The 16962-nt window shown below is 44.6% G+C and overlaps 1 protein-coding gene across 1 annotated transcript in view; it reads right to left on the bottom strand.

Annotated features, from left to right (window-relative positions):
* SH3RF3 (SH3 domain containing ring finger 3) overlaps positions 1 to 16962 on the bottom strand; it is a 373186-nt gene that overhangs the window by 50404 nt on the left and 305820 nt on the right. Inside the window, exon 8 of the mRNA XM_078444321.2 lies at positions 11157 to 11491. Within this exon, the coding sequence (XP_078300447.2) occupies positions 11157 to 11491 (335 nt within the window). The remainder of the gene's footprint in view (positions 1 to 11156; positions 11492 to 16962) is intronic.

The following is a 16962-nucleotide window of genomic DNA, read 5'->3' as shown; positions in this document are numbered from 1 at the left end:
TCTTTCCCTATCCAGCCCTGTCAAGTGACTATTGTTATAGGGTGGAGGTCATGTATGGGTCCAGTATTGTGGACTTCCACTCATCAGGGACAACTTGGTTATAGGCACTGAAAATGCCCATTCTGCCAGCAGTAGAGATCAGCACTGAGCTCCTGATATGGAACCATTCTCTGGAGTGAACAGCCAGCTACCTGGTTACGATACTGGTTACAGGGTTACGATACTGGTCTCCTTCCATCATGAGATGGGCAGCATTTTGTTCCTACTGAAACACTTATTCTGAATATGGACTTGGCTTCCCTGCATGCAATTCTGCCCAAACTACTATCTGTGGATTTCAGAATGGCTTATCCATCATTGTCATATTCCACACAGCAATTGCTTCTGATCAAGGAACTCACTTCACAACAAAGGAAGTGTGGCAACAGGTCCAGACTCATGGAATTCACTGGTCTTACTTTGTTCCTATCTTAAAGAAGTTGGCTTCACAGAATGGCCTTCTGAAGATCCAGTTACAATACCAGCTGGGTGGCAATACCTTGCAGGTTTGGGGGCAAGGTTCTCCAGGAGGCTGTATGTGCTCCAAGTCAGCACCCAATTGATGGTGCTGTTTCTCCTATAGCTGGGAATCAGGAGGGTGGAAATAGGAATGGCACCATACGCTGTTACACCTGGAGGCCCACTAGCAAAAGTTTCTATTTGTGCCCCCATGACTCTATGCTGTGTGGGCCTAGAGGTCTTAGATTCTAAGGTAGGAGTGCTTCCATCACGAGGCACAACAACAATCCTATTGAACTGGAAGTTAAGACTCCCATTTGACCATTTTGGACTCCTCATGACTGAATAAACAGGCAAAGAAAGTAGTTATTTTACTGGCTTCAGTGACTGATCCTTACTGTAACTATTTCAGTCAGATGTAGGGTTTAGTTTAGGGAAAACTGGGCTGTACTGCACAATAGAGGTGTGTCTCTTAGTATTACAATGTCCTGTGACTATGGTCAATGGAAAGCTACAACAACCCAGTTCAGTCAGTACTGCTAAGGGCCCAGACCCTTCAGGAATGAATATTTGGGTCACCCTACAGATAAGGAATGACAACTTACTGAGGTGCTTGCTGAAGGCAAAGGGAATATGGGGTGCATCATGGAAGAAGGTAGTTATAAATACCAGATATGACCAGTTACAGAAACAATGACTGTAATAGTCATGAGAATTTTCTCTTTGTTTTGTTTTGAATATGTTTGTGTGTGTGTGTGTATAATCTTTTTCTTCCCTCTCTTATACCCTTATCATATAAGATAAGTTGTACTGACTTCATATTATAGTATTCAAATATTTTTAACTTTATATCACAGTATTTAAGTTACAGGATATCAAGGAGAAAAGTGAACATTGCCTAAGGACTTTACATCCTCCTCTGGTGTAAGGGCTAGTGCATTTTCAGTTGTATACAGGATAGATGTATCATAGTAGGCAGAAGCATAACTTCACTGTTGTATTTATTTGGATACTAAGTATGGTTTACAGAGATGGCTACAAGTGCCAAGTTGAGAGAGGGTGAATTGTAATGGTTAGTTCTAAGTGTCAACTTGGTTGGCTACATTGCCCAATGGTTTAGTCAAGCACTAGTCCATACATTGCTGTGAAAATACGTTGTAGATGTGATCACCAGTTGACTTTAAGTAAAAGAGATTAATTAGACTAAGTGCCTGGATATATGGGTGGGCCTCTTGTAATCTGCTGAAGGCCTTAAGAGTAATCTGAGGCTTCCTAGGGAAGAAAAATGTATGCCTCAAGACTACAGCATCAACTCTTGCCTGAGTTTTCAGCCTGTGGCATTCCCCACAGGTGGGCTTGCCAGCCTCCACATTCAACATGTGAGCCAATTACTAAAACAAATATTTATAGCTATATTTCATATTGGTTCTATTCCTCTAGGGAATTCTGACTGATACAAACCAATAATTAATATTTTAATAGCAGAAGATATTATTCCTATCTTAATATTAAGCAAACTGAAGTCTAAGTGATTTGTCTAGGGTGACACAAAGTGAAGGAGAGAACTAAGAGTCCAAAGGCAGTTGATGCAAGCCAGTAATCTAGCCATTACTGCTGGCATTACAAAGAGATCAGAAAGCAGTAACGTTTTCATTAAGTTGACCCATTAGGTCTGCTTGAGATGGACAGAAAGACCGTGAATCTTCTAAAAAGATTAATGAACTTCATTCTCATGCTATATGCAGATGTGTCTTGTAATTTATTAAGATATGGCCTGGAAATAAGCACATAAAACACCAGGTAAACAAAAATCAAGTCTGCCCCAAGAGTGACTTTACCCCAGAGGGAAAAAATGGTATAAAGTTGTCTTATCTGGAAGTGATGGCACAATTCCCTCGCCTCTACCACCACTGTCTGTGTGGGAGCACCAACAAAACAAAATAAAATCACAGCAAACAAAATGATGACACCAGCACTCTGTTCTTTCTCATCATTGCTCTCAGTTATGTGACAAGATGGAAAAGCACTCACAAGTTCTCTAGAATATTAGAGATGCCCCATCAAGCTGACACTGTCTGCCTTCTGGGAAGGGCATCCTATTGCGTCTACTCTGCAAGCACTACCTTCTGGTGTGGTTTATGGGGTGTGTGTATATGTTTTACTTTTTAACTGATTCCATCAGCTGAGTTTTTCCCTAGGCAGGGAAGACTATGAAAAAAACACCTTGTCTTTATGAGCAATATGAAGATATGTCATGAAAAGGGAGGCAATAATAATGGTAGAATTTTGTATGGTAGAATATAAACTTGCTATGGGAATCAAGTGCGTTCCATGGCTCTCGGCCACTTGCACGCCTACAATCTACATCACTGACCTTGCTGCCACAGTCATCTCTTTGTTGTCCGGGAGGGTTACATCATGTGCCACTAGAGTGTAAAATCCCCCAACAATCTTAATGAGTTATGGTGAACTTTGCCCTCTGGGGAGAATGACAGAACCCCCATGGCTATTACTGGTAATCACAAATTCTTTTCCATTGCTAGTTTATTACAATTTTAAAAACGAATTTTGGTTTCATGCTTTGCAGTTGACATTGTTTAGGCTAAATGTCAGGTACAAAATTGACACCTAAGAAAACCCTTTATATCTATGTTTCTCAGTGGTCACAGGAAAAATAAACCAGAAAATGGAATCTCCAGTGGCTGAGGAGATGAATAATTACCATTTTACTAATAGATTACACCAATCAATTGAGGTTCATTTTGGAGCAGCTTACATCTCTCCATTTGGCAATGTTAAGTGTCTTTTTTTCTAAAACTGCAAAATCAAATGCCCTTTTCATCTTTTATTAGAAGCGTCAGGGATACAAGTTTTACATCTATATCTATCTCATAATTCTTAAGGAATCTGACCTTCAATTATATCAAATTCTTACTAATGATTTCCAATATTTTTATTCTAAATACTAGGCTGAGCATTTGTGAGATTAACTAATTTACTCCTCCCCAAAAGTCAGGGTGGTAGGTGCTATCATCCTCATTTTACAGATGAGGAAATGGAGGCACAGAAAGGTGAGGGAACTTGCTCAAGGTCACATGATTGATACATAGAAGGGTCCTGATTCACACTTGACAGCTGTGCCCCAGGCACACCCTCTGTGCTCATTAATCAGTCTGTGCATTCTTTCATGCCCACATACCCTGGGGTCCCAATAGGAGAAGCTGTCCAATAGAGGCAGAGGAGAGGAAGTGGCCCTCTCCTGAACACCAAGGGGCTGGCTTTATTCCCACTGATGATGAGCTGCATGGCCTTGTGCAGGCCACCTGGCTACCTGGACTTCCATGTCCACATCTGTGCCCTGCAAGGGTCCCCAGTGCCCCACTAAGAAGATACCTGGAAGTGCACTGGATTGAGTCTCACCTCAGAACAAAAGCTGGGGGTTTCTATGGGAAAGTTGGGGGAATGGCCTGGCCCTGTGGTGCCTTCCTGGGAGACAGCCAACCCCCAAGAAGGCCTCAGGCTTCCTCTGAGCTCTCCAAGACCAGGGTGAGGCCACTGTCCTGTCCCACCTGGGGGTCTGTGCCCTGATGGGCATGAGGAAGAAGTTCTGCCCTTGTCATCAGGGAAGTGACACTCTAGCAGCATGCCCTCTTCCAAAAATAAGTTTCTTGTAAAACTTCAGAGTGTTTTGACAGCTGGGGTTCATGCTTTCAGGATGTGTTCATTTTCAGCCTAAAGATTACTCATAAGCTACATGCCAGCTTTCCTCATCCCACAGAAGGCAGACAAACCCCAGGGAAAAGAGGAGAAGGTCTGAAGTTGTTGGGGCTCTAGTTGCCCACAGCAGTCAGAAAGGGACTCCCTGCCCAGCCAGAGTGCCAATGCCAGTGCAAGGGTGATCAGAGCTGCCCAGCATGAGAGTCCCTAGAAGGAAGTGGGTTTCCATAGCCCAGAGCCGACCAACTGACCACCAGACTCATCAGTGACTCATTTTTGAGGCAGCCAAGGTCCCCAAAGCCCATGATGATGTGCCACATGGGTCTGTGGGCCCAGCCATGCTTCATGAGTCACCCTCTTCCCCTGTGGCCACACCTGAGACACAGCACTGCTCTGAGGGTCTCTGCATATTGGGGCCTGACCTGTAAGCAAGCCAGGTGCTACTCTTTCCCTATCAGTGGGAGAACCAGGCCTACGGCGCAATTCAGATCTGGTGAGGTCAGCCCCCTACCCCCACCTCTGATAAGTGTCAACTGACGCAGCAGGACACCTCCTCACTACTGGCTTGGTTGCTGGGGCCCATGCAGCTAGTGTGTGACAGCAGGAGAGCCTCTGCCTATCTCAAAATTGAAAACACACTGGCAGCAACTGATATGTTGGTTATGGAGATTACAGCAGCCCCCCTTCCAGTCTGCATTTTAGAAACAGTACAAGTAAAGGCTTGCTTACTGCAGTGAGCCTAATGGAGAGAAAGTGATTCATAAACCAGTGATTCTTCAATTTAGAAAAAACTGCCTGGTTGTTCTAAAGAGCTTCGCCCTCAAGATTTCCTTTATATTTCATATTCCTGGGTTTTCATTGAAAATATAATTGTAACCCTATGTAATGTATGTCTTATTATCAGCATATATATATATATATATATATATATATATATATATGCTTTTAAATGAGTGGGATATAGATAATAAAGAACAAGTTCAAAGTTCATCTGCAACACACTTCCCATACTGGCTCTGCTACTGGCCAGGCCTAGCTGCTGCTGTTATCGGTCATCCTGTCAGGTTTGCTGTTCCTTTCAGACCAGCTCCTCAAAGCCTTAATTAGAAAGGTCATGCCATCCATGTGGATTTGACCAAGTGGTTCACTGTCACATGGGCTCTGGCTGCAGTTGAGTCCAGTGTGGAAAACAAGGCAGAGCCTCACACTCCCCTCTCCTGGGCAGACCCTACAGCCTCCTCCCATATCTACCCCTGTCCTCTCACTGTGGGACTCCTGGACAAACCCAAACCACCCAAGGCCTCGGCCTCATGAGACTGGAGAGACCACCACAAGTCAGCACAACAGAGCCTGGCAGAACTGACACAGGGGTCGGGAAACCAGAGTCCTTGGACTGGCTGCACTACTGATGCCACGTAACACCTGGTGAGCCTCTCAACATCCCTGAGCCTCAGCAGCATAATCAAAAAAGAGGAGTTTAATGAAAAGATCTTCAGAGTCTCTTTCTGGTTCTAATATTCTATTACTGTGTGGAACTGAAGCTATTTCATCCATATGCAGAAAGTTAACTTTCTTCTGACCTATAAAGTAAAGAATTTCTTATAGTCATGGGAATGAAAACTCATTGGAAACAGTTTTCCCAATTCCTTTTAGTTTACAAATATCCCTTTAGTCTACAAATATCACCAGATGCTTTCTAGAAGGAAGGTACTCTTCAGGGTCTGTTGATCAGGGCTCTGAGACTTTTTGGAAATGTCAGGACTCAGCACACAACAACCATTTTCCCCCAAATATACTGATTCCTACTGTGTGCTATGCATGCTGATCTAGGCTATTCTATTTCATTCTGTGCATTCTATTTGATATAAAAAAATGTTCATCCAAATCCACTAAATTGGTTTGGTGATTCATGAGTGGGTCACTTTTGAACATGTGGTTTGAAAGATACTGCCGTAGCCAGTGATCACAAGGGTACGCTGACACCAAGGATAGTATTAAATGGACATATGGCACCAGTTAGAGGGGCTGTCACAAAGTGGGATTCAGTTACCTGAGTAGGAAGAAAAAGGCTGAGGGGCTCACAACTCAGAGAAGGGAAGGAACACAGCTAACCTCCTTTGATTAAACCTTAAACCCTATCTTCTTGCCTAATACCAGACTCCTCAATATGCTGAGCAGTGCCTAACTGATCTCAAGGCCCTTCCAGAGCTGTCTTGCTATCTCCCACCTGCTCCTGGGCTCCTCACCCTTGGACCACATCCCTCAGATTAGAAAGTCCTTCTACCTGTCAGGCAGAACTCCTCCAGGAAGCTTCCCTGTCCCCAGACCTATCATACTCTATTGCAGTTGTCTGTTTCCCAGTCTGCATCTTGGTACTAGACTCAGTGTTCCTTCAGGCTGGGGTGGAATCTTCCTTTGCTATAGACCCTCAGGACCCAGCACTCTGGCTGGGCCACACAAATCTTCCTTATAATACACCGAAGAGAGAGGGGTGAATACACTGAAGAGAGAGGGGTGAGTGAGTGACTTCTAGCCAGGTGGCCAGGGAAAGCTTCATGGCTTCAGGAGGGCCACAATCTTCCACTTCCTTCCTCAGCACATCATTGCTGCTAGTCACTGACTGTGGCCTCTATGCCTCCAGATAGATGACTTTCCCCCGGAGTCAACCCGTAGGGATAACTGATCCATATCATCTGGTGCCAAGTGTTCATGAGGCCTCAGAAATAGAAAACAGTCACGGATGGACATGATAGGTGATATTTGATGGTTGTTTCAAGCACAAAAAGGGATTTTTTTTTAAATGAAAAGGGGTTAACTGAAATATTACACATCATTCTTAAAATTCTCCCAAGATTTTCTTTCCACTCTGTGATCTGTGGGCACCAAAAGATGACTCCTCAAGTTGTATCCAGTCCCTTCTTCAGAAATACTAGACCCAGGTCTTTGGATGGGAAGACCTCCAATGACACTCCCCAGATGATCGTAACCTTTATGACTTCCATATGCTAGGGTCTTTCTCATGTCTTGGGGTCTTCTCTGTGTCCTAAGGTTTCCCCCATGGCCTGGCTGCCTCTACTGTTTCCATCCTGGGAGACTAGGAAGGAATCCATCCATCTTGGGGTACCCTGTGATTTAACAGTATACATCCTTCTCAGGTCTTCTTGGAGGGGGGACACTCTTCATGCAGGGCCATCCCTGGTAGATCTGTCCCATGGCAGAACAGATCCTTGGTCAGACCAAATGGCCCAAGGTGCTTGGAAGAGTCCCTAGTGCTGTCCAGAGCTCTGAATGAATCCTTAGATCAGAACTCCCTCATCTCAGGCCTGTCCTCTGTCTACCCTTTGACGCGAGTGTCAGGGAGCACTCCAGTCTTTAGCACTGTGGGCTCTAGGGCTGTGGCATAAGGGCACACTGCTGGACTTGGCACCACTGGAGGAAGTGGGAAGCTCTCCAGGAGGATGGAGCTGCTGTTATCTGGCAGCCCAGCCACAGGACAGCTCCTGTAGGAAGCCATAATACCAGGAAGATGGTCAGGAAGAGGCTCTGAGAAAGAGGCTGGAGGATGTACACTGTGACAAAAGCCCTGGGCCCAGAGAGGAACTCTGGCTCAGGATCCAGTCTATAGAAAGAGTCCCCACCCTGGCAGCACTTGAGTCTCTCTGGAGGCCTCAACTCAACAGCAGGCCAAGCAGGGCTGATGTGCAAGGCCTGCCTGCAGCAGGGCTGAGAAGCCCAATCCCAGAGGGTGGAACTAGCAAAGGGCCAGCTGCCCAGGGATCTCTGCACAGCAGTCAGCACACACGAGCCAGGTTCGGGGCCTCTTTGTACCCTACATGTGGGGACACCTGGGAATAAATCTCCCATGTTCCTAGGAGAGAATCACCCTGCCCCTATCTCAGGCACCAGGAGCCCCATAAGCCATGGTGTTCTCTCTTGTGCACATGCTTGGAAGGGCCTGGATCGAATTCCAGAACAACTCAGCACTGTGAAAACATGTAGGTGCTGTGGTCTCTGTGGAAAGCAGGGCTGGGAGCTCCATCTTTTTCAAAGGAAAATTCACTAACAGAAACAACCTGGAGAATACTGCAAATTACTCTTAAAAAATCCTTTCACCATAATTAGACATATGCACGTCTGTGATGGGGTTACCCCAGAAACAGACCTGAGGCCAAGTGTTGTGTTTTCAAAGTTGGTGACATCTGCTCAGTTGTGGCCCTGGCGGGGGACGGGGGGCAGCACAAGGGTGCCAGGCCCTAGCCCCAGCACACTTGACCAGCTTGGAGCACACCAGACAGGTTCAGGTGAACAGCCACTGTCTTGGCTCTTCCACTAGAAACCACAACTGTGGATGTTTTGCTCTTTACTATAAAATAGGAGAAATTCAACTGGGAATACAGAAGGGATTTTTTTTCAGACCAGTGTTTTTTTTGTTTTTTTGGTTTTTTGGTTTTTTTTGCTTTGTTTGAGAGGTGAGAAATGAAAATCACACATGACATGTGGAAGAACAATATATAGTATTTCTCTACCAGGGTTTGATGCTGACAATTGCTGCTGTACCTACGAACATATGCTCACTTAAGCCCACAAAGTCCATTTCACTTCCTACTTGGGAGCACAGCATGAACAGCACCCCCATGCTGTGAGTCGTCTGTGCCCAGCCCTGAGCCTAGCTGGATACAGGCTGGTGTAGGCCAGTGCATTTCTACTGCCAGAGCTAAGTGGACATATCTGCTGCATTTCTTCTGGGAGTGGGGCTTCCTTCAAAGGTGCCCTTCATCAAGAGGTTCCCTCTGGGTGTCTCCTGGACTCACTCTTGTTTGCTGATGGAGAAGAATTGTTAGTAGAGAGTAAACCTTGAGTGAAGATAAAATACCTGATAAATGTCTAACAGGCTGGGAATGTGGAGAGTAGGTCGAGCACTGGTTTTCCTTAACAACATGCTTAGGAGGTCAAGACGGCAAACAGTATCTCTCTCAGTGTAGATTCCTACTAGTTTGGCTCTACTGTCATGAGTCAGACTGAAGCCCTTTGTGTTGCAAACCAGACAGAATTTTTTGTCAAAGAACCAGAAATGTTTACAGAACTATTATTGTCCTTCCCTTTCCAAGTCCATCCCCTGTTTAAGGCCTGGAGGATAGAGTCTTCCAGGGAGAGTGTTCAAGTAAGAGGGTGGGCTTGTACACCTACTTCTGCCTCCTGATGAGACCCAGCTACCTCTCCTAACCAGGCTTCAAGGTGGAAGGGAGCAGGCCAAGACCTAAGGGATTTGCAAGCAGACATGGACGCAAAACACAGAACAACCATTTCTCTTCGTGCCTGGGAACCCTGTTGATCTCAAGGGGACTTGAGCTTTGCTGGCTGAGAGCACAGCAGCAGTGGCTGTTACTGAGACCTCTTCCACACTTCTGAGTGTGAGAATAACATTCCCCCGGACCTGATGAGACAGGCAGTAAGGAGGCCTGAGCACTGATCTGGTGGCCCCGAGGAGTCTGGTGTGCACATATCTGAGAGGTATCCGGGCTCCTGCCAAGCATGGCAGGTGAGTTGGTGGGCATGCCTTTGGGGCACCCTGGGCATGTGGACTGGACAGTCAACACTGGTTTTGGTACTGTCCCCAAAGGACAGGAAAGGCTGTCCTTGCCTTGAATATACCATCTAGTGTTGTGGGGCTCACCAAAACCCTGGCAAGCACACTCTAGTCAAAAGACTAGTTTTATATAGAAAGGTTTTAAAAGAACTACACAATGTGGTGAAGCCAAGAGGGAATGAGAATAAATCATTCATACAGCAAGGCCAATGAAGAGAATAGTTCCCAGCTGAAGGTGTGGGTCTGAACTGTCTAATACAGCAATGGGCAGTGCAGTGGCCCATAAGCACTGGAGATGTCTCACTGGATTTCAAAAACTGAATGTGAAAAATGGCAAATACCTCATCAAAAATCTTTTAGTATAAATTACATGTTGAAATGATAATATTTTTGGATATTGGCTTTAATAGATCATACCATTAAAATGAATTTTGCCTTTCAATTTTATTGGCCACTAGAAGATTTTAAATTAGGTATGTGACTTGATTTATAGTTTCGTCAGGCAGCACTGATTTGAAATCTGGATTCTAATCTTGGTTAATCCAGTGTCTAGCTGGGTAGCAACAGCAAGCTCATTGGACTTGGATTTCTTTTGTGAAATAAACTCAATATTCTTCACAGTTAAAAGAATAGCTGAGGGGCACCTGGGTGGCTCAGTTGATTGGGTGTCTGACTTTGGCCCATGGGTACAAGTCCTGCATCAGACTCTGTGCTGACAGCTCAGAGCCTGGAGACTGATTTTCATTCTGTCTCCCTCTCTCTCTGCTTCTCCCTCCTGCCCTCCCCCCGCCCGCCCCCCAAAAATAAATAAACATTAAAAATTTTTTTTAAAATAGCTGAAAATGCTGTCTACACCAACTATGAGACCAGCATCCCTCTCTTGTTTCTCCGTAGAAAACAAGTCTGTCCCATGTGGTTGAACAGGCTGTGGATTGCATAGGAATGATACGTTGAAGGGAGGGGGTGCTGTTCACAGTGCACATAAGTAGATTTGTATATTTAATATAATAATAACCTGGTACTTGGCAATAAATATCTTGTTCTAACAAAATGAATATATTACAGTGATTTTCCAACAGATAGAGCAAAGGCATCTTGAGGAAGTGATATCTTTTCTATAGTTGGGCCTGCATCAGTCCTACCAGAACCTGAGGACAGCCTGAATTCCACTCCAAGGACAGCTGCTCTGCTGGTATGACCTCCATCTCTGTCATAGGCCTGATGCATCTGAGGGCAGGAACCTGGTGCCCTAATTCAAGCCTTCATTTTACAAAATGTCATTGGTGTCTGGTGCCAAAGAGCTACAATAACCAGCTGGGCCATGGCCAGGGCTTGCCCATGATGGGCCACTTACCTTCTCATTTTTTTTCTCATCTGGTCTGCATCCTGTGTTGGTGGGGCTGGATGTCGACAGGCCACTGACAGGCCCCCCTCCAGCCTCCCCGTTGAGGTTGGCGGCATTGACATTGGGAGGTGTGACGGCTGACGCTGCAGACGTAAGCGGGATGGCCGGCCGGGGGCACTGGGCCCCGATGACCGTCTGCACCTGGGGCTGGTGGATGTGCTGTGGGGACATCACGGAGTGGGGCCTGAGGCTGGCGGTGGGCAGGCGGGACGGGGAGTTCTGGGTGCGCAGGGGCGACACGGTGGCCGTTGGTCGGTCCTGAGCCTGGGCTGAGGAGTGGGCAGCTGGAGCACGGGGTTGGAAAGAGAGTGGGGTTGGAAGGTTAGTTTGCAACTGCAATGCAATCGCAGCAGACTCTTTCCTTGGGCTCGTCTTCCCAGGGCTCACCACCTCTCTCTGTGGTCTCTCCAGACCTGGCCACACTCCACGGGTAGAGAGACTAAGGCTGAGCAATGGGGAAAACACATCCCATCTTCCCAAAGCCCTGCCATAGCACAAAACAGCCTGCCTGCAGGAGGAGTGAGAACATCTTTTCCAAGGTTGCCACAAGCATGGGCATGTTCCCAGTCTCCTATAAAGCCATCTACATGGTTTTCTCTGCTGCGATGAACTAATACACTCAGAAGGTTTTTTTATTTTTAAAAATTTTTTTTAACGTTTATTTATTTTTGAGACAGAGAGAGACACAGCATGAACGGGGGAGGGGCAGAGAGAGAGGGAGACACAGAATCGGAAGCAAGCTCCAGGCTCTGAGCCATCAGCCCAGAGCCCGACGCGGGGCTCGAACTCACGGACCGCGAGATCGTGACCTGAGCTGAAGTCGGACGTTTAACCGACTGAGCCACCCAGGCGCCCCAGAAGGTTTTTTTTAAAATGCCCTTGTTAAAATGTTCGTGAAAGTAAAGCATGACAGAATCCTGAAGAAGCCCCAAGATGCCCCAGAACTCTTAGACACTACTGCATGTAAGGTGATCATTGCCAAGAGCACAATTCTGATTCATCTCCACCCCAGAACTATAACCCAGTCTTTTGTGCACACTTGGTACTTGACTTGGCTGAGCTACAGCCAAGTGTGTGAGGCAGCTTTAGCTGGTGACAGGCACATCATAAAGGCAGCTGCAGCCTTGGGGAGAACCATCACTCTGCCCCCTGCAATCTGCCTGAGCTTGTTGCCTTGCCTACACATGGAAGTAACAGTTTATAGATTCACACATGAGGAACCACACAATGACAAATCTGTCCCCTACTGCCAGCAAAAATGCCTCCTAAGGATGTTAGGGGTCTAAAGGCATAACATTTGTAAAACTTTGTCATTTGAAAACATAAAGTTCCTTCTAAACACAACACCAAATTAAAATTAATCTTGCTGTAGCCTGTGCTAGTGATTTTGAAGAACTGTCTCCTTACTAATTACAGAAGAAACCTACAGGAGGACAGAATGAGCCACACCAGATGAATGGTGACTTGTGGGCTGGGCTGGTGATCCAAAGGGAGACACAGGTTGTAGCAGCCAACACCACTTCTCACCATGGGTCCCATGCAACATCATGCAAGTCAGATTCAGTCATTTTTGCACTGTCGCCCAGAGAACAATTACACATCACACTGTCCTTATTTTCTACCATCAGAATTCATGGCATTCATGGCTTTAGCAACATGAAAAAACACATGTGATAAAACAATATTCTCAGTGCCCAAATATGCCTTGAATAGATAATCTACTCATAAATCCTAACAGCACTTCCCCGGCATATGAAGTAACTCAGCTCGACAAATGACAGCCCTCCACATGCAAGCCAGGCCTCTTCCTTCTGACAGCACTGCGTGGGAAAAGTGGGTGAGATCTGATTATGTGATCCCGGGTTCTTCAGGACTCAGGGACTCTCACTGTGTCCTCTGTTTCTAGGAGGTAAAAATATATAAAGACTGATTTATGGTTTTAAAAGTATTCAGGGTTTGGGGTGGGTTTAAATCCTCATTCAACATGGCCCCACATTTCAAAAGACCAAGTTAGGTAACTATGCAGATCAATGAAGCCACTGGGGTCACTTAATCAGCCCGAGGTAACCCGTGACTTGGACAGTGCTCCTGGGGCCATTTGTCTGCCTCTCCCCAGCTGTCTGAACTCTCCTTCACCCCAGCCCCCTGGCCTTGGAATGAGAAGTGGTGGCTTGGCAAGGAAAGAACAATCACTTGGGCCCGAAAGACTGCAGGGGCTGCTCTAGATTCTTCTACCAAGTCCCACACAACTCCCCTCCACCTCTGGCTTGCTTCCACATGCCTGCCACATTGCCCTGCCAAACCCAATGTAAGAGGACAGGGTGTTCCAGAAAGTTCTAAGCCTGTCTGCCAGGCAATCTCTTTGACACCCTTCCCAGTTCTCTCCCTTGTTCCTCTTCTCAGCCACTCTAGCCTCCTGGCTGCTCCCCCCAACACAGGCTCTCTGTCACCTCAGAGACTGCTGTACATACCACTCTCTTCTCCCCCAGAGAGCCACATGGCCCCTTGGTTGCTTCGGGCTGCTTCTGATCACCTCAGACACCACCTTCTCATGGAAACCTGTCCTTGCCAACCCACCAAAAAGTGCAGGCTGCCACTCTGTGATCCCAGACCCACTTCCCCTGCTTTAATTTCCCTTTCCTCCCATGGCACTATCTGCTCTTAACAGTTTGTATGATGCACTCTTCATTATGTGTTCACTGCCCATTACCTGTCTCCCCCCACTACAAGGTAAGCTTCACGAGGGTGGGACATTTACTGATATTTTCCAAACAGCTGGATTGGTGCCCAGAATGCAGTAGATGCTTGATAAATTTCTTAAATGAATGAACAAGTTTTTGAGAAAAGAGAACCTCAGCTAAAACATCTCTACAGATTTCACAGAATTGAACCACTGGAGAAGAAAAAAAAAAAAACTCCATGAGAAAGAGGAGCATGACTCATCACACTGGCTCGTAGAAGAAAGTAGGGTTTCATTCATGATCAGTGGGATTTAACCTCAATTTTACCCACCCTGTGTCACCCAACCTCAGACTGACCTAGACTGCTATCTCTCTAGTCATCCTACTAGTTAGCAATGTCAAAGCAACCTGTACAACAGAGGCAAGCAGCTTGAGAAAATGCTATTATTGCACAGTCTCTGTTAGTCTTTGCCTCTCCTCTTTAAAGCTCTGGCAGGCTCCAGCAGTTCTGGAGTGCCTAAATACCATTGGGCCTCACTCAGTTCACTGCTATGTCATCCTGTAGGTGATTTAAAAAGAGTAGTTGAATGAATAAATGACCTATCTTACCATCAACATTGTCCATTTCTTATTCTCAAGTTTATCACTTCCAACTTCATGGATGAAATAGAACACTGGCAACTCCCCAAACTTCAGGCCAGCCTCTCTCTCAACTCATCCACATCTATACCCACCTCGCCTTCTAATCTCAAGGATATATGGTCCCAACAGGTCTACCCCTTCATGCTCATCTCAATCCTTTCTCCTGGCTCATCCCCTTCTTGCTTGTATTAAATTTATTAACTTTCCTCCTGTAATTTAATAAGTAAGTTACAGCTCTAATTTCAAAAATAGTCCTTCTACTAGCCAGTACCTCCTTTTCCTGTTTTTCTTTATATCTAGTGTCCTTGAATAGTGTCTGCTTTGGTTCTTACTTTTCACTCATTTCTTTGCATGATCTGTATTTGCTCTCATGGCAGTTTTCATCTCTGCTTTGTGTTCTGGATAAATTCCCATGTATGCCTTCCAGTGTCACTAATTCCATCTTTGGCTGTGTCTACACTTGTTCTTTATTACTTTTTACTCATTTCTTTGTGTGATTTGTATTTGCTGTAATGGAAGTTTTCGTCTCTGCTCTGTGTTCTAGTGTCACTACTATCCATCTTTGACTGTGTCCAGTCTAGAAATTATGTCACCTATAAGGATTTTGTATTTAAAATATATTTTTTCCCTTTCCAAAATTTCAAGTTTTTTTTTCATATTCATCAGTTTCAGATTCATAGCTATCCATCTAATTTTTCCCCTTCATACACCCTGTTTTTTCTTTGTTTTTTTTTTTTTTTTTTGGGGGGGGATGGTTAGATGTTATTCTTTATTTTTCCTTTTAGAGGATCTTAAATATACTGATATCAAAGACTTTTTCAGATTTCTTTCTCATTTCTCTCCCATTTCTTCAGTTTATTGGCTATCTTTTATGCGTTAGTGTTCCCCCTGTGCTTTGAGACTTCAGTATGCACACTCGTCTTGTGTATGACAGTCTTATTGCTATTTTTTCCTCAGTCTGAAGCTTCTGAATGGTACTCTGGGACCTCCCCCTCAGAACCAGCTGTAACAGGATGGTTTGAACTCTGGTCCTGTAGGAATGGTGCAGATCTTGTCTTCAGGCCAGAGCCAAACTCAGCTCCATGCCCAAGTAGCACTCTCTATTCTCTCCCATACCCCAGAGAGTAGCTCAGTAGTAACCATTCTCGAAGAAGAGACTGTAGCTGTTCAAACAATTGCACCTAGCTCTGATCCCCTGATACTCACTCACCAGGGACTTCCTGTCTATTTTCTCCTGCAGGAGTTGAAAGTTAGCCAACACTGCCTGCTTTTCATTCCAGTTAGCCAATGCTTCAATCCCACTTAATATTGTGTGTTCCATTTTGTTTAGATCCATAAAGTTCATTTGTAAAAAATTAAAAAACCCATTTCTGTGTTTAAAACAGAGAGAATAGGGGATTTCCACATGAACTCACTCTCCTATACTATCCAGGAGTCCTTCATTCACTTCTCAGTCTACTAAAATATGGTTTCTTACCTTCATTCCATCAAATATTATCTGAACAAGATCAATTATGACTCCACCTGGCAGCAAATTTAATGGACACTTTTCTGTTTTCAGAAAAAAGTATCCAATGATCTAGTGGCTTACTTTTATACCAGTATCACACTAACTTGGTTACTATCGTTTTATAATATGTCTTGAAATCAGTGTGGCCTTCCAACTTTGTTGTTCTTTTCAAGGTTGTTTTGGCTATTCTAGGTCCTTTGTATGCCTGTGTGAATTTGAGAAACAGATTACCAATTTCTACAAAAAAGCTGAGTGAGATCATGATTAGTATTCCATTGAATCTATAGGTCAAATTTTTGGAGAATAATTACTTTGACAAATTAAGTCCTCTCACTCATAAATGAAGTATATTTCTCTGCTTATTTCAGTCTTATTCAATTTCTTTCAGCAATATTTGGTAGTTTTCAGCAGACAGGACGTCCTCTTCTCTTATCAGATGTATCCCTAACTAATTTATATTTTTCATGTTATTAAAATTGCTGTCATTTTTTAAAACATCAATTTGCAATTATTCACTGGTACTATGTAAAAATAAAATTGATTTTTGTATATTAATCTTTTTTCCTGGAACCTTGCTGAACTAATTTATTAGCTCTAAAGAAAGCTTTTTGTGTGAGTGTGGGTTCCCCAGGGTTTTCTATATACAAGATCATGTTATCAGCAAATAGACATAATTTTCTCCCTTCTTTCTGATCTACATGCTTTTTATAGTTTTGTCTTGACTAACTGCTCTGACTAGAACATACAGTACAATATTGAATAGAAATGACAAGAGTGGATATCCTTGTTTAATCTTGATCTCAGAGGGAAAGTTTTTAGTCTCTCACCATTAAGTCTGAGGTTAGCTATGGTTTTCATGGATGCCCTTTATCAGGTCAAAAAGCTCAGTTCTATTTTCTCATTTTCTGACAGTTTTTAATCA

Source organism: Panthera onca, chromosome A3, assembly GCF_046562875.1.
Source record: "Panthera onca isolate mPanOnc1 chromosome A3, mPanOnc1 haplotype 2, whole genome shotgun sequence".
Classification (NCBI taxonomy): Eukaryota; Metazoa; Chordata; class Mammalia; order Carnivora; family Felidae; genus Panthera; species Panthera onca.
Note: the sequence above shows the minus strand (reverse complement) of the source record. Positions and strands in the feature narration are given on the sequence as shown.